This window comes from Lottia gigantea, assembly GCF_000327385.1.
Source record: "Lottia gigantea unplaced genomic scaffold LOTGIsca_261, whole genome shotgun sequence".
In the NCBI taxonomy this organism is placed as follows: domain Eukaryota; kingdom Metazoa; phylum Mollusca; class Gastropoda; family Lottiidae; genus Lottia; species Lottia gigantea.
The window spans coordinates 57,895-81,139 of NW_008708801.1; the positions used below are offsets into that span (position 1 = coordinate 57,895).

Below are 23,245 nucleotides of genomic sequence, written 5' to 3' on the forward strand. Positions count from 1 at the left end.
TTCTCATTAACAAGACTCTCGTACCACATCTAATAAACAGTTATAATATATAATATAATATAATTACTGTCTCTCAATCAAAATATAGTTATCATTAACAAGACACTCCTACCACATCTAATAAACAGTTATAATATACAATATAATATAATTACTTTCTCTCAATCAAAATATAGTTATCATTAACAAGACACTACTACCACATCTAATAAACAGTTATAATATACAATATAATATAATTACTTTCTCTCAATCAAAATATAGTTATCATTAACAAGACACTAGTACCACATCTAATAAACAGTTATAATATACAATATAATATAATTACTTTCTCTCAATCAAAATATAGTTATCATTAACAAGACACTACTACCACATCTAACAAACAGTTATAATATACAACATAATATAATTACTTTCTCTCAATCAAAATATAGTTATCATTAACAAGACACTACTACCACATCTAATAAACAGTTATAATATACAACATAATATAATTACTTTCTCTCAATCAAAATATAGTTATCATTAACAAGACACTACTACCACATCTAATAAACAGTTATAATATACAACATAATATAATTACTTTCTCTCAATCAAAATATAGTTATCATTAACAAGACACTACTACCACATCTAATAAACAGTTATAATATACAATATAATATAATTACTTTCTCTCAATCAAAATATAGTTATCATTAACAAGACACTACTACCACATTTAATAAACAGTTATAATATACAACATAATATAATTACTTTCTCTCAATCAAAATATAGTTATCATTAACAAGACACTACTACCACATCTAATAAACAGTTATAATATACAACATAATATAATTACTTTCTCTCAATCAAAATATAGTTATCATTAACAAGACACTACTACCACATCTAATAAACAGTTATAATATACAATATAATATAATTACTTTCTCTCAATCAAAATATAGTTATCATTAACAAGACACTACTACCACATCTAATAAACAGTTATAATATACAATATAATATAATTACTTTCTCTCAATCAAAATATAGTTATCATTAACAAGACACTTGTACCACATCTAATAAACAGTTATAATATACAACATAATATAATTACTTTCTCTCAATCAAAATATAGTTATCATTAACAAGACACTACTACCACATCTAATAAACAGTTATAATATACAATATAATATAATTACTTTCTCTCAATCAAAATATAGTTATAATTAACAAGACACTGCTACCACATCTAATAAACAGTTATAATATACAACATAATATAATTACTTTCTCTCAATCAAAATATAGTTATCATTAACAAGACACTACTACCACATCTAATAAACAGTTATAATATATAATATATAGTTATCATTAACAAGACACTTCTACCACATCTAATAAACAGTTATAATATATAATATAATATAATTACTTTCTCTCAATCAAAATATAGTTATATTAACAAGACACTACTACCACATCTAATAAACAGTTATAATATACAATATAATATAATTACTTTCTCTCAATCAAAATATAGTTATCATTAACAAGACACTTCTACCACATCTAATAAACAGTTATAATATATAATATATAGTTATCATTAACATCATATAAAACACTCTTATTCAAATAGTATCATTGTGTTTAAGGAAGATAAGATATGAAAAGGTATAATCTGATTGGAGACACTGACCCAGACAAAAATCAAATCAAATGAATGGAGTTTTACGTCCTACTTTTTCTGCATCATGTGGGCTAATGAAGACAGACCACGCCATGCAGGGTGCAATGAGGGAAATTTTGCCAGGGCAGCGGCATGCTCTTATTTCAATTTCCAAATGTCGAGTGATCTTCTACGTGCACAACCTGTAGTACACAGGTTTATTGTCCCATCCAAACAACTATAACACTCTCTATAATACATGGGTCCATTGAATATCAGGTTACAGAGAGTACAAGGAAATTTAACCTCCATATAAGAATAGAAACAGTATAGACTTACCACTCTTAGTGAAAGCTTTCTCTTCATTACTCGCTGCCCTAGTGTCAGGTAATACAACTAAGATAAGATAACTCTTGTCATCCAGTTTTAGTCCAGCTATATCAGATGGTGATTTGACGATGTGCTGCCTGTCTTTGAATTCTGATTTTAATTTATCTAAAGCAACCTGGGGTGTTTTTACACCAGGGAGTTGTACTGAGAAATGATCATCCATCAAACCCTATAAAGGATAAAAACAGAGTTAAACAAAGTTGAAGAAGAAACTGCATTGCCAAAAGATAGTAAATGAAATGGAGTTTTACTTGCTACTATTCTGAATGATTCTTGACAGGTTTTTCTTTTATCTAGATCTAACTGGGACAGTGTATAAAATGAAGGTTTGGTAGGCATAACACATAGAATAACACTATAATAAGAGGTCAAGATTATAACCCTACCTTGATGTTTTTAAAAGCTCCACCATCACTGTAAGGATTATAGATATCAGCATATTTAGCAAAATCATCAATATTCAACTGAAAATATAAAAAAAAAATTATATAGTAATACCGAATGAAGTTTGGACTTTAGTCGACTCTCTCTATAATTATAGATATAGTCTACTAACTCTCTCTATAATTATAGATATAGTCTACTAACTCTCTCTATAATTATAGGTATAGTCTACTAACTCTCTCTATAATTATAGGTATAGTCTACTAACTCTCTCTATAATTATAGATATAGTCTACTAACTCTCTCTATAATTATAGATATAGTCTACTAACTCTCTCTATAATTATAGATATAGTCTACTAACTCTCTCTATAATTATAGATATAGTCTACTAACTCTCTCTATAATTATAGATATAGTCTACTAACTCTCTCTATAATTATAGATATAGTCCACTAACTCTCTCTATAATTATAGATATAGTCTACTAACTCTCTCTATAATTATAGATATAGTCTACTAACTCTCTCTATAATTATAGATAAAGTCTACTAACTCTCTCTATAATTATAGATATAGTCTACTAACTCTCTCTATAATTATAGATATAGTCTACTAACTCTCTCTATAATTATAGATAAAGTCTACTAACTCTCTCTATAATTATAGATATAGTCCACTAACTCTCTCTATAATTATAGATATAGTCTACTAACTCTCTCTATAATTATAGATATAGTCTACTAACTCTCTCTATAATTATAGATATAGTCCACTAACTCTCTCTATAATTATAGATATAGTCTACTAACTCTCTCTATAATTATAGATATAGTCCACTAACTCTCTCTATAATTATAGATATAGTCTACTAACTCTCTCTATAATTATAGATATAGTCTACCAACTCTCTCTATAATTATAGATATAGTCTACTAACTCTCTCTATAATTATAGATATAGTCTACTAACTCTCTCTATAATTATAGATATAGTCTACTAACTCTCTCTATAATTATAGATATAGTCCACTAACTCTCTCTATAATTATAGATATAGTCTACTAACTCTCTCTATAATTATAGATATAGTCCACTAACTCTCTCTATAATTATAGATATAGTCCACGATTGATAAAAACAGATGTCTTTGTTCTTATGGAATGTAACTTATTTGTTCCTATTTGATGAAATGAAGAATGAAGTTAAGTTACATTTTACCACTTAAATTGATAGTTCTCCTGCAGTACACAAGTAGAGACTATGTATATGCCGTACACTGACTGAGGTGAAACTGTTTTGGGTCTCTAGGACATTGTGCAACTGTTAAGCTAACCAAACTTTTAGACAGAGGGAATAAAATAAGTATATAAATCTATGCCGTGAACTGACTGAGGTGAAAGTAGAAACTGTTTTGGGCCCCTGGGATATTAAGCAAACGTCTAATGAACTGAGCTCTTAGATAGATGAATATAACAAATATAAAGTAGAAGTTAAAGATCTACCTTATCCTGTAGGAAGACGACAATATGATTGTTTTTAGTAGTAGCTAGTGGATTGAGATATGAGGTCTGGAATGTTTTATGATCAATAGTATTACCAACAAACGACTGCGGCAGATCACTTAATGGCCTGAAAAATAATAAACAATCATCAGCTACAATTTAATATTTTGGAATAAAGCAAGACAAAAAACCCTGAAACCTGTATACTATTACTGGTGACATTAAATACCATAAATTATCTTTCCCCATCATTATTAAATTGAATTAACATAGAAATACAGCAACATTATAGGATAACAACTTAGGAGCTGGTCGAAAACCTCTTGACCTTTTGAATTATTTACAAAAGTCAACTTTATAATGAGGAATTTATTCAGAACAGAAAGACTGGTCATCCAAGTAGAACTGAAAAGCTGGTACGAAAAATCTTTAAATGACAGAGACTATATCTCTTTAATATGATCTAACTCTAGCCCGTATTATTGTTAATTTTACTTATCTCTGGCTGATAAAAAACATAGTATATCTAAAAGCTAGAGGGTTAGAGAATATAGAATTTATACTGGTATTATCAGTCAGGTTGTTTGGTAGATGACAAGTTAACATCAGTCAGTCCGATAAAATACCAGGGTAGTCATGGTAGTTTTGAACAATGTTCAGTTGACCTACTGGAATTACGTTTGGGAGTTTTTCTTATATACAGTGCAACATTGTATTATGAAGTGTTCACCATTCTGAAATTTATGTTCAAAGTAAATATCTGTGACTTCTTAACCCAGGCTACAACATTCAGCAAGCAAGAGTCAGACAGCTGTCATTGTCGCCAATGGTCAATGTCATCTCAGATTACACGACAAAAACTATATCATTATCAAGATCGTGCTAGGCCTATTGGAAAAATTAAAATTCAGAAAAGTGCTAATACGAACCTTGATGGAGACCACATTAAAACCGGTACATTATCAGCCAGAGATGCAGAGCAAAAGCTCAAAATTAAAATAGAAGAAATCATTGCCAACAGTGTCAATTTCTGAATCGCCATCTTGAATAAATATACGTATCACGTGACATGTCATGAGACCGTGTTTGAGATGAAGAAAACCAAAACGTATCCAGTAAATTAAAGACGTAACTTAAAAACTCTTTCGGGCTAAATATTGTCAGTTATAAAAACACCAGACATCACCTAACTCTGGGTTATATTCTAGAGAGTGTTTCACTGTTGTACTATTGTCTGTTTATAAAAACACCAGACATCACCTAACTCTGGGTTATATTCTAGAGAGTGGTCCACTGTTGTACTATTGTCTGTTTATAGAAACACCAGACATCACCTAACTCTGGGTTATATTCTAGAGAGTGGTCCACTGTTGTACTATTGTCTGTTTATAGAAACACCAGACATCACCCAACTCTGGGCTATATTCTAGAGGGTGGTCCCATGTTGTACTATTGTCTGTTTATAGAAACACCAGACATCACCTAACTCTGGGTTATATTCTAGAGAGTGGTCCACTGTTGTACTATTGTCTGTTTATAAAAACACCAGACATCACCTAACTCTGGGTTATATTCTAGAGAGTGGTCCACTGTTGTACTATTGTCTGTTTATAAAAACACCAGACATCACCTAACTCTGGGTTATATTCTAGAGAGTGTTTCACTGTTGTACTGTTTATAGAAACACCAGACATCACCTAACTCTGTGTACTCTGTCCACTGTTGTACTATTGTCTGTTTATAGAAAAAACTAGTAGTTTATTCCAATGTCAGCGACAGAAAAAAAATACAAATCTGAATAAAATCATCGATATTTATTTAAAAAAACAAATCAAAAATTGCAGAAATAAATAATAACACATCTAAAATGTAATTAAAAAATTTTTGCACCAAAAAAACATGTGGCCTCAACTCTCTTTGCATAACTAAACCATTAATAGGCGTAGGAACGAATATTTGCATCATATATATTTATCACAGTCAAATAAACTATAGTATTTTGATATTTAAAATATAACAAACAGTTGATACATGCTCCTTTTTGATAATCAAATAATAAAACATTATTCACAATGAAAAACATATCAATAATAAATTACATACATGATCAGTCATTTTTAAATCAATAGTTAAACACTGTTTCTAGGATATCCTAGGGTCTTAACTTCTAACACTGTTTCTAGGATATCCTAGGGTCTTATCTTCTAACACTGTTTCTAGGATATTCTAGGGTCTTAACTTCTAACACTGTTTCTAGGATATCCTAGGGTCTTAACTTCTAACACTGTTTCTAGGATATCCTAGGGTCTTAACTTCTAACACTGTTTCTAGGATATCCTAGGGTCTTTACTTATTACACTGTTTCTAGGATATCCTAGGGTCTTAACTTGTAACACTGTTTCTAGGATATCCTAGGGTCTTAACTTCTAACACTGTTTCTAGGATATCCTAGGGTCTTATCTTCTAACACTGTTTGTGTATCATAACATATCTGACACTGGATCCATGATTACAGGTTTGATGGACTAAGTAAACAACAAAAATGGGCTGGGGCTGGGGGCTAGGCTGGGCGCTGTTTGTTTGAAGACATTTCCATTTTATATCAGAATAATATGGTAAACTTTTGCAACACAGTCTTCTATGATGAAATATTTAAGGTGATTTTAAGGAGGTTTTATCAAATTTTTATGTGTATCTGGAACACTGATGTTTGCATCAATTTGCACCAATCCAATTTTTAGTCAGACGTCTTTCGGTCTTGCAGTTCCCCTAACCTAGGTGGTTTATGTCATAGCAGGAACTATCACAAACCCCCTTAAATACAATCAAAGTGGCTTATGCAATATTAATGACATCTTAAACAGTGAAGCTTTATTATAATTACAGAAACCAATCAATTGACTGAATCAATCAGTGTATCTGATTCACATAAATAATTCAGAAAACCTTTTTACAATCCCTTTAAAATCAATACAACAGATGCTATTGCACCAATTCACAGTCAATTACTGTTTCTAAGATAACAGCAGAATCATAAAATACAGGTGTTGTGAATTCTATATAACAGAATTTCTTGTCCAGAATAATAACACCAAATAAACGCTAAAACAACAACAAAATGCCAACATTGATGACTAGATCCAATCATATCGAACGTGCCAGGATAATAACGCTCTGGAAACTTAGATAAATAAAATGTTAAAGCTACCATCCCTAATAAATATAACACAATAATTTTGGGAATAAATAACTGAACTATGAAAGCGTTGAAACCATCGTTAAGATATATCCAATGAATTGTGGGTATTACACCAATCGCCGTTAACGCTATGTAAATTAGCACTCGTATTTTAAACCAACGTCTTGTTTTAAATTCTGGTTCACGTTGAAGGATAAGAGTACCTAAAGTTAGCACTGCGATTGTAAACATGTAAATATCTCTCCATATTGTGATACAGTAATATGCATAGTATAACGCTGGTATATAACATCCAATAACACCCACTGATATACCTGCCATATCAATACCAAGCCACCATTGACAACATTTTTCTGAATGACAGTTAAAAATATGATATCCAGTTGAACATAACATACAATATTGAAAACACAACAATCCAAATGTTATAACAATATAGTCTGTAACATGAGTTTTATAGCTCGGTAGGGTAAAAACTAAATCGTTTATCATTAAACAAAAAAATAACAAAAATCCTAACAAATGTGACCATATATTGATTGTTTCGTTGCTCCACATAAATAAACTTCTGATACATGTTGATATGGGAAGGTTCGCTCTGTATCCTCTCAAAATAAAGGGATTCCCACTCAAGAAATTGGGGATATCCCGGTAATCGTACAGTCTTACATTCCCTGAGTAGTCCGTTTTGCCATAATTACAAATTTCAACGTCCAAAAAACCATTAGCTGCTTTGACTTGACTAGTAATCCGAGACTTTACAGTCTCCATTTTGTTGCAGAAAAACATTCTGCTTGGAATTTCATGAATTTATAGAGCAACCGGCATATATTTATTTATTTGTGGTTGTTAACGATGAGCTTCCGGTTTGATTATCAAGTCTTCACCAGTCCCAGTGAACTACACAATCAGAAAAGTCGGATTATTATTTTGGTTACGAACTTGTCGATCGAACGCCGCCTTAATCTCGTGATATCATGCGAGAATTTCCGAGAATCAGTCTTTTACATTGAAACGCCATCATGGGTATGTTGTGGAAACACGTGGTGTCTAAAAATTAAAAGAATATTTCTTACTTTCCTGTAGAAATAACTAAAATTTATTGAAAAAGAACAATGCTAAACCCCCCCACCGTGCATAGATACAGCTTACAATAATTGAAAGGTTTAAAAAAGACGATAATTTCAATCGGACCCCAACCGTAATGAAGGAAATAATGATTCGTCGTCCATTTTGTGGGCATTAGGCTAACATCAAAATATTGCTTAGGGGTTCAATTATTGCGATGAAAATTCTGCAACTTTATGTTTAAATTTGGATTATGGTAGTTGTCTGGACTTCTGACTGAAAAATCATTGGAAGCATGGCTTTGTTAGCAAAATGGACCATTGCCATAATGATTATGAAAATTGAATATTTCTCAAATTGATATCCATGCTTTCTTTCATTAGGCTAGTTGTGACCGGAAACCATTAACCATGTTATTAATATGTTGAGCTTGGTGCATCCTTTCATGCTTTTTCAGCATATTTCTACACTTGCAATAAATAATACACATGGTCATACGAAATTCTTCTGTATCTCATTATTTGGATCCTCTAAAATTCAACTGGAGCTAATCAGTTTTTCCAGAGTGTTTCTGAAAAGATTATTAGATATAGTGGAGTAAGGTTTTAAACGAAATATTTCCTCTGATTTTCAGGTAAACCTTCAGGGCTACACACAGCCCGGAAACTAAGAGGACACAGAAGAGTACAGAAATGGCACGATAAGGATTACAAGAAGGCTCATTTTGGAACCAGATGGAAGGCCAATCCCTTCCAGGGCTCTTCCCATGCCAAGGGCATCGTTTTGGAAAAAGTGTAAGTTGCATTAAGGTTTCTCATTTTCCTGACTTTATATTTTTAATTCTGATCCCTAGGTCAGTGTTGCAAGGTAATGGTGGTTGGAGAGGGATCTAATTTTAGAAATGAGCTCTTCCATTATTTTATAATATTCAGTTTAATAACGATGAAATATATGCAGGTGTGGAAGAGTTCAATAGAAAGGTGATAAGTGTTAAATAGATTACCGGTACGGTACTATATCCAGTTTTATGACATTCAGTCTTCTTCCAAGAACCAATCCCTGCCTTCCACTGCTACATGGTTGAAAAAAAATGTTGTTTAGTACAATCCCAATGTAAACAGAAATTTTTGGCTTATTTTGCTTTTGTGTTCCCCTTGCTAATGCATCAATAGTTACATTATATTTATCTTATTTTTCAGTGGTGTTGAAGCCAAACAGCCCAATTCCGCTATCAGAAAATGTGTCAGAGTTCAACTCATTAAAAATGGAAAGAAAATTACAGCCTTCGTTCCTAATGATGGTTGTCTAAACTTTATTGAGGTGGGTATTTTTCCAGCAAATTCTCTGTTCATCTTCACAATGTCTTGCTATTGAGACTTTTCTTGTATTTTTAATGTGGCAATTTGATAAGATTGAGTACTAGTGTTCAATCCAAGCAAATCTCTGCATTCTGCGCCCATGTGTTACAGACTTGAATTAAAAATTCAATCAACAGTTAGAATTCGTAGAAAAGGCTGATGATCTTGATACAATTATTTTGCTCACTGTATGTCCTTGCCCTCTTATCTTATGACTGAAAGGAAGTCAAGGTAAAGTTTCCCAAATTGCACACTGTATAACATCATATTTCTTAGATAAATACCTGTGCCAAAAAGTAGGCTGAATAACTATAAATTTGCATACGTAAGATAGAATCATAGTTCCTTTTCTTACAAACCTATTGTATTATAGAAGTTAAATAACCATTATCTTTATATCAATATACCTATTTGAATTTCAGGAAAACGATGAAGTATTGGTTGCTGGATTCGGTCGATCAGGTCACGCTGTGGGAGATATTCCTGGTGTACGATTTAAAATCGTTAAAGTGGCTAACGTTTCACTGTGGGCTTTATTCAGAGGCAAGAAGGAACGACCACGATCATAAAATGTATCAAATAAAAAAAAAAATACTAAAATGCCTCGTTATTATTCCAATAGTAGTTGGGCACTTCTGTTCCATTTCCAAATGAACCCATCCTTTATGGTGGCATCTTCACTATGTCAAACTATTACTTACTGTGTCAAACACCATTCTTGTATCTGACGCAGTTCGTGATAACTTGATATTGTGAAGATCATATGGTGGGTATATCCAGTTCACTGAAACAATCCTATGTGAGCGTTAAGAAATATTTTGGTTATGCATGATACACAACATGAGCGTTTTCAACTAAAGGGAAGTAAATCTTGAAGTGAAATTCTTGAGACCACAATGGAAGGTGTTCTTTGGTTTAGTTGCGACTTGATCATTTGTTTGAGAGACACGGAGAGGCTTTTGTCTATAGCTATGTCTAGTTCTCATCACAACATAAACTTAACCAATCAACTTTACTTTGGTTAGAAAAAAAATCGATACGAAAGAATCTAGAATTATTTATTATATTACTATGACTTTAAACAACGAAATAAAAGTTGACTCCTTACCCCAATCATACATCTTCCTCCGTATTCCCTTGCTCTTAACATGATAAGCTGATACAGTCAATTATAGCCATCGACAGAAAGACAGTATACATTATGACTTTTGCATTACAGACTCGAGGCCTCTGATTGACTGTATTTTCTGGAATACAATACATTCAAATGGCTACATTTATAGACCTCTGTGATACAAGGGAGGTGTTGAATTGTTTAGCCTCTAGACCTTGCCAAGATATCTCCACAAACACACACACGTCGTGTACGTATTCCTCAAATAAATATCTCCCAATTAAAATCTCGAATTTATGCGGTCTACCGAAAGATGCTAACTACCGCTCTGCTACTGTGGACATATTTCCCGCACTGTGTCCAGATTCTAACGACAGAGCTGGATTATACTTGACGGAAACTACCGAGAGTTGCCGAACAACAAAACTTTTGATATAATAATATAATATTCATAAAATGAGATCATAATTAGTATAAAATAATTAAATCTAGTATTTCGATTATCATTGCTTATTTAAATATTATAACTATATGTTAGCCACCCATATCACTTAGCAGAATACATTTCGACGTCAGGTTGGTGTACCATTGCAAGCTAATTGATAATTCTTTGTTGGAAATATAAGGGAACCATAGATATGAGACTGGAAATCTTAATGGTGCAGATATAAACTAAAAGTGTTCTCGATATACAATGCAAATATTACAAAACCTCTTAGAATTTCTGAAAGAAAGGGACAGATGCACCATTCTTTTTGACCAATCATACTTTAGTCTCAGAAACAGGATATTTTTTTACCTAAGCTAATCAGTAATAGTGTTCACAGCTCACCGTAGAAATTTGAATCTTCAAATCCATGTGTGTCCAGAATTTGAATGTTAAAATGACGACTCTGTGATATATATATTAAAAGAGTGGGTAAAATCCCTAGTTTGAAGTATTTTTTAAGGAATTGTGGGATTTTCTTACATTTCTAGTACTTCAACACCAAAATCAACCACCCAAAATGGCGCACCTGGCCCTTATAAATAAAACATAAAAAACAGCTTGAAAAAACGAGATCAAGGAAATACACTGTAAATGCATATTTGAATTTGTCCAGATATATTGACGTCATTTGACCATCAGGAGTGTTTGTTGCGAAACGAAGTCGTGGAAATAGACGAGGTACATAATGATGCTGGCACGGTTGCTTTTTCTAATCTCTCCTGCACCTTACAGCCTAACAGGACACCCACCGTACCTCGCCTATTTCTACTTTCCTACCTACGCCATGAACAATAATCACACATTCCTTCACACTGTACACCAACCAATGTTGGCTAATTACCCACTCAAAAGTGGATAAGAGATCAGTATATGTCACATTCAGGGTCACACAGAGTGTCAAAAAAATAAATAAATAAAAAAAATAAGCAAAAACACCAGCGATATGCAACTGTCTTTAAGTCCTAAACAGAAGCTGATATTGAAAAGTAGAATAATGAGTTTTATGTTCTCATTGGCTTGGATGCATTCATAATTTCTTGGCAGACTATGTTTGGTAGCTGATTGTTTGGTATAATGACAGTTTTCTGTGGTCAGAATGAGACTAGGGAATATCAAATTATCGTGACCTCATACAATGACAGTTTTTCGGACTAGACCATAAAAAACAATTGTGTTCAATTAGCTGGCATATTGGTACAATGACACTTGTTTATGTTGGGAATGAAAGTATGTGTACTGGATGTTTTAAATCATTATAACGTCCTCTCGACGATGCATAACTTTACCGACATGAAACAGGAATTCGTTTGCGGCTTCACTTCTAGAGATGGCCTCAAGACTAGCCGAATGTTCCATAGACAAATATGGTTTGAGTGTTTGTAGGTTCAGAGCGCGCTTCGTTCGATTTTTGACCAATGGCGAAACATCAGGTTCGCTAGTAACCGAATGGACGTATTTAACCATCGACGGAAATATTTGCGATAGATCTTTGACAATATCCATTCCGTAGCCAAAAGATACGAAAATTACAGTCTTTTCATGAAACGATTTTGCATTATGCATGCACGCGAGTCCAAGCGCGGACATGTTAAAGAAAGGGTCGTCGAACGCATCCGATCTGAATTTAGATTTTACAATTGTTGGCGTTTTTCTTCGCCTTTCCCGACATTTTTCTAACAAACCTCGAGACAAAACGACCACTACAGCTGAACATTCTGAAATCTGCTTTCGTGTCCACCCTTCTTTGTTGTATTCGGCGATTTCTGATACTTGCTCTCTGTCCAAGATCACCTCGGTGTTGCACAATCGAAGTAGCTTACAGAAACTATGAACAGCGTTCAGATGATCCTTGTCGTCTGCCTGGTACAGAACCAGAATTTTGTTGTTTTTAATTGGCGAAACCAGAATTCCTAAATTTAAAAGAATAAAAAGAAGTCGGTACAAGTGATAAAACAAACAATATTCGCTATGTGTAGTTTACAGGTCTCCGTAGATCCGCTGACATCGAGACTATCTCACCGATACATTAGTCTTTCTTTTATAGAGGTATTGTGATGGTTTTAATCTTGTAAAACGAGTTCTGTAAATACATTTAATGAGCCTTTATCTCATTACTATCAGGTTTCTTAGTGTATTATATATAACCTTCCATTATGGAATCAATCCCTTACCGTCTGGGTTTAAAGATCTGTATTGATCTACTTTTGATTCTTTATCGTCACATTTCTTCCCTGTAAAAAAAAACAAAAACTGTTAGCGACCAGCGACCAGCGACCAGTTTCTCAGAAACGTAATTTAATATTTAACTAAAACTGAACTGAAATCGACAAATAAGATTACTGTATTTATGGTGTTTGTAACAAATCCTTGAATAAAAAGGTTTTGTAAGTTCTGGTAGTGTATGGCAGTCAAACTAATTTCATTCTGAAAAGGAATAAAGCACTATGTCAGCTGGTAAAATAAATATTTTAACAACCGTCTCCCTTTAATGTCATTTTGGTAGCAGGCCACTGAACTCTTTTCATTATGATTCTCGTGAAACGTATACTTACATCAAATTACAAAAGCAATAGGTATACTTACTACAGAGGCGGAAGTAAACGAAGACAAACACAATAATAAGTGTAAAAGCTGTACAAGACGAAGCCACGATGATAGTAGTATAGTTTGTGGGCAATGGTGCTATTTTGTGATAGTGCGGTGTCAATGGCGTGGTGATCGAACCCTCTGTAACAGAAATAGGTCAAATAATGTACGTGGTTAACAAATAAACAGAATGATGCACGCGCACACTTATTATTTAAACATATGGTAAGAGTCCGCCATTGTCCGTCAAAACCTAGTCTAACTCGCTAAAGCATTCTGGACGATAAACGTGCAAGTGATAAAAGCCTACAGTTAGTTTGTGGTACACGTTAGCAGTCGTCAGCAGAATCAAACTACAGTTGCTATAGTTGAAGATACTAATGTCGACTATGACTTTGATAACGATACTAATGTCGACTATGACTTTGATAACGATACTAATGTCAACGATGACTTTTATAACGATACTAATGTCGACTATGACTTTGATAACGATACTAATGTCGACTATGACTTTGATAACGATACTAATGTCGACTATGACTTTGATAACGATACTAATGTCGACTATGACTTTGATAACGATATTAATGTCGACGATGACGTTGATGATGCTGCTTATGACGACGATGACTTTTATAACGATACTAATGTCAACGATGACTTTTATAACGATACTAATGTCGACTATGACTTTGATAACGATACTAATGTCGACTATGACTTTGATAACGATACTAATGTCGACTATGACTTTGATAACGATACTAATGTCGACTATGACTTTGATAACGATACTAATGTCGACTATGACTTTGATAACGATACTAATGTCGACTATGACTTTGATAACGATACTAATGTCGACTATGACTTTGATAACGATACTAATGTCGACGATGACGTTGATGATGCTGCTTATGACGACGATGACTTTTATAACGATACTAATGTCAACGATGACTTTTATAACGATACTAATGTCGACGATGACGTTGATGATGCTGATAATGACGACGATGACGTTGATGATGCTGATAATGACGACGATGACGTTGATGATGCTGCAGATGATTATTTATAAATCATGCATATGAATAAAAACTTACCAGGTTCGTCAGGTTTGGCCACCGTAAATTGAGCTGAGTGAAAACGTTTTGTGGAACATGGCATCTTGGTGTAGGAGTACATCAGACAATCTGTACAATCTCGTAGTTGAACCTGAAGAAAACAGTGGAGGAAATTGTTTAGAGTGCGACGTTCAGTCAAGCCTGTAACTAATATGATGGAAAATAAAGGAGAAATAATTCTCCCCTACCCCTGATCGATGAAGTTCACAACACCCTGTTATAATCGCTATATACCGTTGCAGCTTTGGAGTTGATGTATGCCCTTCCCCCTCTTCCTCGTCATTTAGATACTTAAAACTCTTCACTCACCGTTCCTTCGTAGGTACCATGTGTAATATTCGGAAAGAATGCCCAGCATCCCTGGAAACAGAAGGGTAGACTTACTTTCCAAGTATTGACAATCCAAAAAGATTTCCGAATACAAGAGCAATCGCCGTATTGCAAAATAGAAATTGAAGGCTTTCGATGTATATGGGGATTCGAAAAAGATTTCCGTCATTTTGGCAGTTGGATCCGAGACATTTGTAGCCACTTGAAACTAGCACGGTGTCAAGCTTTCTTACCTGTTTACACTGCCACCTTTTTTGATTGGGCCGGACCCGGTCCAGAATCGGTCAGCATAATTTGTAGCAGTCTCAACCCGGGCACGGCACCGAGTTAGTTTCAAGTGGGCCGAGTGCCACAATAGAGGAGGTGATCTCGGTCCAGACCGAGTACAGCAAGGTAAAATATCATTTTAGTGTAAACGCGCCACTTAAATAGAAAAAAGTTTTAACATATAACTAACTCTATGTAGTAATAGTATATAACGAGTTTGCAATGCCTTGAGCCCCCAATATTCACGATAATATAAAATTTGTGTCTCAAAAACAAAATTGGAGCAGGTGAGTACTAGATGACCTCTGGCACAGTGAAAACAGCGCAGGTGCGGTGCAGGTCAGTCGGGCCGAGTCTGGACCGATTACGTTTCACTTCAAGCTGGTCAAGTGTAAACGCGGCTATAGCTTCCATTTGAATCATGCAAATCAAGGTGTAAACAAATAGCCAGTTGCGGAGCCAAGGAAGGGGGCGTGAAAGGAAGTTTTTCGGGCAAAAATCTCATAACTAGGTTGGGAAATTCGGGCAATCTCAGATATTTCGCCCCTCGAACGTAAACCTGGCTCCTCCTCTGTACCGTACCTGTAGTTAATACCAATTTCATCGGCTCAACCGGAAGGAAATATTTCGAGGAAAGCTGATATTGGGCAGCACCGTTGGAAATTCGGATAAGTTGATCAAAAAAGAAACTTTAAGAGATTCTGTCAGTGGGCATCCAGTTTTGTCATTTAGTTCACATTTAAACCTACCTCGGGTGTTTGGAAGAATTTTCCCATCTGTTCCAGTTTTACATTGTATAAACCAAACTCAAGTCTGCCGAGACTTGAATCCCGCGGACAGGCTGTAATATTGACACCCCCATTCACCAGAAATCTGCGGACAGTTCGTGGTTTCCAGGTGGAGCAGGTCGCGAGTGTAGTTGTGGAGGACGGTAGGGTGGTGGTAGGTGTGACGATAGAGAACTGTGCCGATTGGTGTCTAACCGTAGGGCAGGGAGATCGTGTATAAGCATACAATTCACAGTCTGTACACCCCCGTAGTTGAACCTGTAACGTAGAGACGCAGTGAGCGGAAAAATTCCTCTGGCATTGAGATCCCAAAATCATTTTTGGTATTGCAGAGCATTATATTTTTCTTTGCTTCAAAAAATACTATTGTCTAGAAGTTTTCTGCTGCCTGTTTGAATGGACTCTGTATTTTTCCTGGGTACAACAAATACAAATAGTAAGATTATTACTGTTTCGATATTTTCCGCTGTCTTTAAACAGGAAATTTCCCTTCCTTTTGTTTCCATGATATAAAATATAATAATGGTAAAAGAATGGTATGCTAATTAATAGAATGTTATATAGTTACTCACTGTCGCTGTATACTGTCCATCTGATATATTAGAGAAGAATGCCCAACAACCCTGAAGAAGACAAATGTATGCTGCTAAAGGCGTATTGTGGTGCCTCAATCATATCGGTAGTGAAAAGATATGGGTCTGGTTCTTTCAATGACTAAACAAGATTCGGCAATATTTTCTTCATATCTGGCGCTGTCAGGGTCAAGGTAATATCAAATAGTTTACACCATTCGAGCATTATCAAAAACAACTATCTTTCGCTAAACACAGGAGCTAAACAATCCGTTAACCCAGCTAACCAGCCAATGAGCCAACCAGCTAACCAGCCAACCAGCCAACCAGCCAACCAGCTAACCAGCCAACGAGCCAACCAGCCAACCAGCCAACCAGCTAACCAGCCAACGAGGAAGAAAAAAGTAATTTCCATATCAATCTAATTACAATTACGATTTCGTGACTTGTTTTTCCTTCTCTTTTGTACGTTAAATAAAAATATCAGGAAAAAATGAAATTGCAATCTAATTCTAAATTAATTGAATTCAAATAGACTTATTCATGGATATTATTCTAGAGGAAAGTCCGATTGGAGCTCGTTACCGTTTCTCGAAATATCGTAGTTTAACGTACGAGCGTAAACGTTATCAATTAACGTCTAAAATAACGTTTTTCTTCGCCTAACGTACAAGTTTAATCGTACGAATCTTTCAGAATTCTGATTTCACTTACAAGTTTTCATGAGAAATATTGACATCGTGTGTATATGATTTTTTTTACCTCAAGACTTTTGACAAAACCCATAAACCGAATAAAATATTTCTTGGTATAACACCACAAAGAGGGGTACGAATTCTGTCTAACCTTGGGTGTGAAAAAATTCGGTTCCATTCGGTCCAGCTTTACATTATATAAACCAAACTCCATTCGTCCTAAACTGATATCTCTAGGGCAGGCTGTAATGTTGACCCCATCATCACTGATAACAACACTAATATGGTCTGGTTTCCATTTATGACAGGTTTTAGGGGCGGATAACTTCGTCGCTGGTCGTTTTTTACCTGAAATTTTCATTTTTGTTAAATATGGTGAAACATTATTGTAGTTCCTAGGCTCATTGTGTTCAAAAACCATCTTACCATCAAGTGTTATTTGTCGCTGAAAACTTTCACACTTCAACACATTTTCTTTAGATTGAGAATAGTAGTCAATATTACTTGATAGTTTTCAGCTTGACAAATCTGTTCTATCGTAACAAAAATTTTGAAAAATATCCTGCACAATATGGAGATGGTTTGAAGCAACTTGAAATTGCTATATTCATTGGCTTTGATGATTTTAAGTACAATATAATGGCAAAAGTTTATGGAATAGCAAGCACTGATTAATGTTTTATACAACGTTTCGAACTGTTTCTCCAATCGTCCTGTGTTATATCAACCAATACAGATATAACTATTAAAATGACACGCCTAGACTTGATATATCATACCTCTTTTCTTTGTGAATTTATACTTTATACTTTTCACCACAGTAGTTGGTTGGTGTTTAGAGTTGGATTCTTTCATGATGACAATTTTCCCATTTCTACCGAGTAATTTCTTGACACAGTTGAGCTGGATATTTTTCTGTTGAATTAAAATGTAGAAAAGCTCAATTATCAAAATAACAAAAATATACAGTAGTTGAAAGGATAAGAAACAAACTGCGTATTATATAACAGTGCGCATAATAAACGGAAATATATGTTATGAGATAATTAAAAACAAAAGCCCATTCTAAAGAAAACAAATTCAAATGGAAAATTTAAAAAGCACAAGGGGTTATCAGCTGGTAAAATGAGTTTTATGAAGGCTTTCTGTGAGTTCTAATCTCGAGCGTCCAGTGAAAATCCGATGACCTCAATAAGTCATTTTTCCCCATTTTTCAGTCTACTCAGATAAAAATATTTATTCAGGGGAGCAATCCACGTTTTCGAGTGGGGGAGAAGAATATGGGGCATGCCTCCCTTGCTGTTCTTGTAGGTACGGGCCAGATAAAGCAAAATACTTACATGTAGTTTATCACTCTTTTGAACCGAAATTCTGACACAATAGTTCTTAGATCGTCTATTTAGTTTATTAGGTATGACTTGGAGTAGATAAGCCTCATCATCATAGTAATCTGTATCATCGTCATTGGTCCAGGTTAAATCTAATTTAGACGAGTGTGATGTCAGGGTATTGTAGGGTATCTTTATATTGGGTAAGGTACATCCTTAAATTATAGAATATATAATAGTCTATAACTACCTTAATAGCTAATTGATACAGATTGTACTGACAGTTAGTACCATTGATACAGATTGTACTGACAGTTAGTACCATTGATACAGATTGTACTGACAGTTAGTACCATTGATACAGATTGTACTGACAGTTAGTACCATTGATACAGATTGTACTGACAGTTAGTACCATTGATACAGATTGTACTGACAGTTAGTACCATTGATACAGATTGTACTGACAGTTAGTACCATTGATACAGATTGTACTGACAGTTAGTACCATTGATACAGATTGTACTGACAGTTAGTACCATTGATACAGATTGTACTGACAGTTAGTATCATTGATACAGATTGTACTGACAGTTAGTACCATTGATACAGATTGTACTGACAGTTAGTATCATTGATACAGATTGTACTGACAGTTAGTACCATTGATACAGATTGTACTGACACTTAGTATCATTGATACAGATTGTACTGACAGTTAGTACCATTGATACAGATTGTACTGACAGTTAGTATCATTGATACAGATTGTACTGACAGTTAGTACCATTGATACAGATTGTACTGACAGTTAGTATCATTGATACAGATTGTACTGACAGTTAGTACCATTGATACAGATTGTACTGACAGTTAGTACCACTGATACAGATTGTACTGACAGTTAGTACCATTGATACAGATTGTACTGACAGTTAGTACCATTGATACAGATTGTACTGACAGTTAGTACCATTGATACAGATTGTACTGACAGTTAGTACCATTGATACAGATTGTACTGACAGTTAGTACCTTTGATACAGATTGTACTGACAGTTAGTACCATTGATACAGATTGTACTGACAGTTAGTACCATTGATACAGATTGTACTGACAGTTAGTACCATTGATACAGATTGTACTGACAGTTAGTACCATTGATACAGATTGTACTGACAGTTAGTATCATTGATACAGATTGTACTGACAGTTAGTACCATTGATACAGATTGTACTGACAGTTAGTATCATTGATACAGATTGTACTGACAGTTAGTACCATTGATACAGATTGTACTGACAGTTAGTATCATTGATACAGATTGTACTGACAGTTAGTACCATTGATACAGATTGTACTGACAGTTAGTACCATTGATACAGATTGTACTGACAGTTAGTACCATTGATACAGATAGTACTGACAATGTTTAAATGCCTTGGTCGTCGCGACTAGTCTGTTTAAAATGCAGACCTGGATATTTTGTGTCTTTCTTGTTAATTCACTTGTTCCACAGAGAGAAATGAAATCTTCACAATGGTTGGAATATGAAAATCTATTTTGATTATTTCGTTTGCACTTACGTTTTAATGGCTTTATCGATATACCCGCTATCTTCTGAAATAGAACAAGATTATCTAGAGCAGGGGTTTTCAACCTGGGGTAATTACATGTACCTCATAAGGAGTAATTTTGAACTCTTTCGGGGGTAATCGGTGATGAAATCGTTCTATTCAGTCATGCTTTATTCTCTGACATGAAAAAGATTGCATTTAAAAAGAAAATCACGAAATAAAACGGATTTATAAGGGAAAGCATGTTAACAATGGTGTACAACGTTATGCAATCGATCAAAGACACTGAAAGGGGTAATCGGAAGAAAAACGTTGTTTTAGACATTAGTGCATATCGTTGAAATAACACAAATAGGGTCTAGTCGACACGAGTTGTTTCTTTATAGGATGATGTGGTCTTTATATCCACCCCAAGTTTACAGACTCATGTAATGTATTTAATTTCCCACCGAAAAACCTCAAAATCAACCATGCGTAGCAATGTTTACATTTGAAATTCGACATGTGGTGTGACTGCATTTATTGATATATAATATATCGACGGAGTGACAATAAAAAGGGAGAAAATACAAAAACAAAAACAAAAACAAAACAATGAAAACTTTTCATACTTTGGCTTGCTGACAATCTCTTTTCGTTTTAGTGATGCAAACATTTTTAATAGATTTTAGAGTTATTTTTCGTATCGTTTGTTGAGTCAAGTTGCGAATGTATTTATTTTATTATCTGTTTAAATGTTTCAATGAGGTCAGTAAATCACAAAATCACATTTATGAAGGATATGAAAAGTTAAAGGCCCAGTCTGTCGTTTTCCTTATAAAAATCAAAAATTGTATGTGTGAGAGATTACATGCGAGATACCCCAGTTTTCACACAAGAATATAAAATATATTGTGATTGAAATAAAAAAAAAAAAAAAGATTGTTTTTAAAAGCGAAGATTAAAATTTTCTTCCATTCATAATTCATACATCTGGTGTTGCGTGGTTTCTGTTCCACCATTTTCCCCACAATGCATCATTCTAATCAACAAGCATCATTTCCAGCTATTTTTGAACTGTTTTCAGACCTTAAAGGTCTAATTATTATTGGAAGTTGAAGTGGTAATCTACTTGACACGCTTTGATTGCTTAAATATAACGTAATTAGAACGGGACTGTGGTAGAAAAAGACATAAGACTCGAAATTTTCATCTTATTTAGATTTGCCTTCCCACTGCCCCTTTAAATCTTTCGTTATGTAATTATTTTTATGTTTCAAATCAAAATTTTGAGAAACTCGAGCCCGGAATAAACAGGTCAGGGCCTCGGGATGGAAATGAATATTAGGAGCTAAGAAGACAAAATCAAATGGATAGAGTCTTACGATCTGTTTTTCTGCATCTTAACGGGAAATGAAAGCGGGCAACGCCATACAGGGTACTATGAGTAAATTTGGCCAGGACAGCAGCATTAACATGCTCTTTTTCCATTTCGTTTACGTACACAGCCTGTAGCACACGGGGCCTCGGTTTATTGTCTCATCCGCACGACAGCCTGTACCACAAGGGGCCTCGGTTTATTGTATCATCTGCACGACAGCCTGTAGCACACGGGGCCTCGGTTTATTGCCCCATCCGCACGACAGCCTGCAGCACACGGGGCCTCGGTTTATTGTCTCATCCGCACGACAGCCTGTACCACACGGGGCCTCGGTTTATTGCCTCATCCGCACGACAGCCTGTACCACACGGGGCCTCGGTTTATTGCCTCATCCGCACGACAGCCTGTGCCACACGGGGTCTCGGTTTATTGCCTCATCCGCACGACAGCCTGTACCACACGGGGCCTCGGTTTATTGTCTCATCCGCACGACAGCCTGTGGAGAGGAGGAGAGACGGGGGTGTGGGGAGGAGGAGAGGAGACGGGAGTGTGGTTCGGAGAGTAGACGGGGGTGTGGAGAGGAGGAGATGAGACGGGGTGTGGAGAGGAGGAGAGGAGACGGGGGTGTGGAGAGGAGGAGAGGAGACGTGGGTGTGGGGAAGTGGGCTGAAAAGGTTTCTTGCAATTCAAATCACCCTCATGATATCACAAATTTAAGAAACGAAACAGCTCACTACATTCACGTGTCCCTTGAAACCAACTTAACAAATTTTGTTGATAAATTTTGTTAAAGGGACAGGGGTGGATTCGGGACGTAAATGGTCCTCAGAAGTATATTAGAAATGTTCGAAATCAAAAATACCTCTAACTAGGAATTTCACTTTCTATTGTCTTTTCTATATGGGCTTACAACACAGTCTTAAGAAAAGACGAGTCGCCTTTTTAACTTTCTAACACAGATAATTCTGGACACAACTGGTGAGGTTGCGACGGTGAGGTGTAAACACTATTACGGATTTGCTTAGCTAAAAAATTACCGTTTCTGAGATTAAGGTTTAATTGGTGAAACAGATAGCGATTATATCCCTTTTAGGCATAAGATTACAAAGTGTGATACAAAATATATAATAGCTTAATTCATGCATGAGCGACAGATTTAAATCCGTAATTCAAAAAGAAACAAAACACGGTTATGGGTTAAGGTAACGCGGTTAGAATTGTAGATTTACGATGTTCGTTTGAATATGACACTTTGATTGACTTGTCGAGCTTTAATAATCACCTGCCTCTTAGACACCCATAAACACATTGGCGGTGCCGGACAAGGGGCACAGATATGGGGCAGAATGAACTATCGTTGGGGGGGGGGGGGGTTAGGGTTAGGGGGGGGGGGGGGGTCTTAAACTTGGGATTCAAAAA

General features: G+C 35.0%; 3 protein-coding genes across 3 annotated transcripts; 2 read left to right on the plus strand and 1 right to left on the minus strand.

Moving 5' to 3' along the window:
• Positions 1-6,993: 6,993 nt before the first annotated feature.
• LOTGIDRAFT_144778 (hypothetical protein) lies at positions 6,994-7,932 on the minus strand (the record flags this gene model as incomplete). The annotated part of the gene is made up of 1 exon (XM_009056124.1): positions 6,994-7,932. The coding sequence occupies one exon, from the start codon at positions 7,930-7,932 to the stop codon at positions 6,994-6,996; it is 939 nt and encodes a 312-aa protein (XP_009054372.1).
• A 243-nt stretch (positions 7,933-8,175) lies between these two features.
• Positions 8,176-10,183, plus strand: LOTGIDRAFT_202410 (hypothetical protein). The gene is made up of 4 exons (XM_009056125.1): positions 8,176-8,187; positions 8,864-9,023; positions 9,429-9,549; positions 10,010-10,183. Exons 1-4 carry the CDS (start codon positions 8,184-8,186, stop codon positions 10,154-10,156), a joined length of 432 nt encoding a protein of 143 aa, XP_009054373.1. The 5' UTR covers positions 8,176-8,183; the 3' UTR covers positions 10,157-10,183.
• Positions 10,184-21,969: 11,786 nt separating this feature from the next.
• Positions 21,970-22,326, plus strand: LOTGIDRAFT_87123 (hypothetical protein; the record flags this gene model as incomplete). Its single annotated transcript, XM_009056126.1, has 1 exon — positions 21,970-22,326. A coding segment is annotated over one exon (357 nt), but the record flags the coding sequence as incomplete, so codon positions are not given.
• Positions 22,327-23,245: the final 919 nt, after the last annotated feature.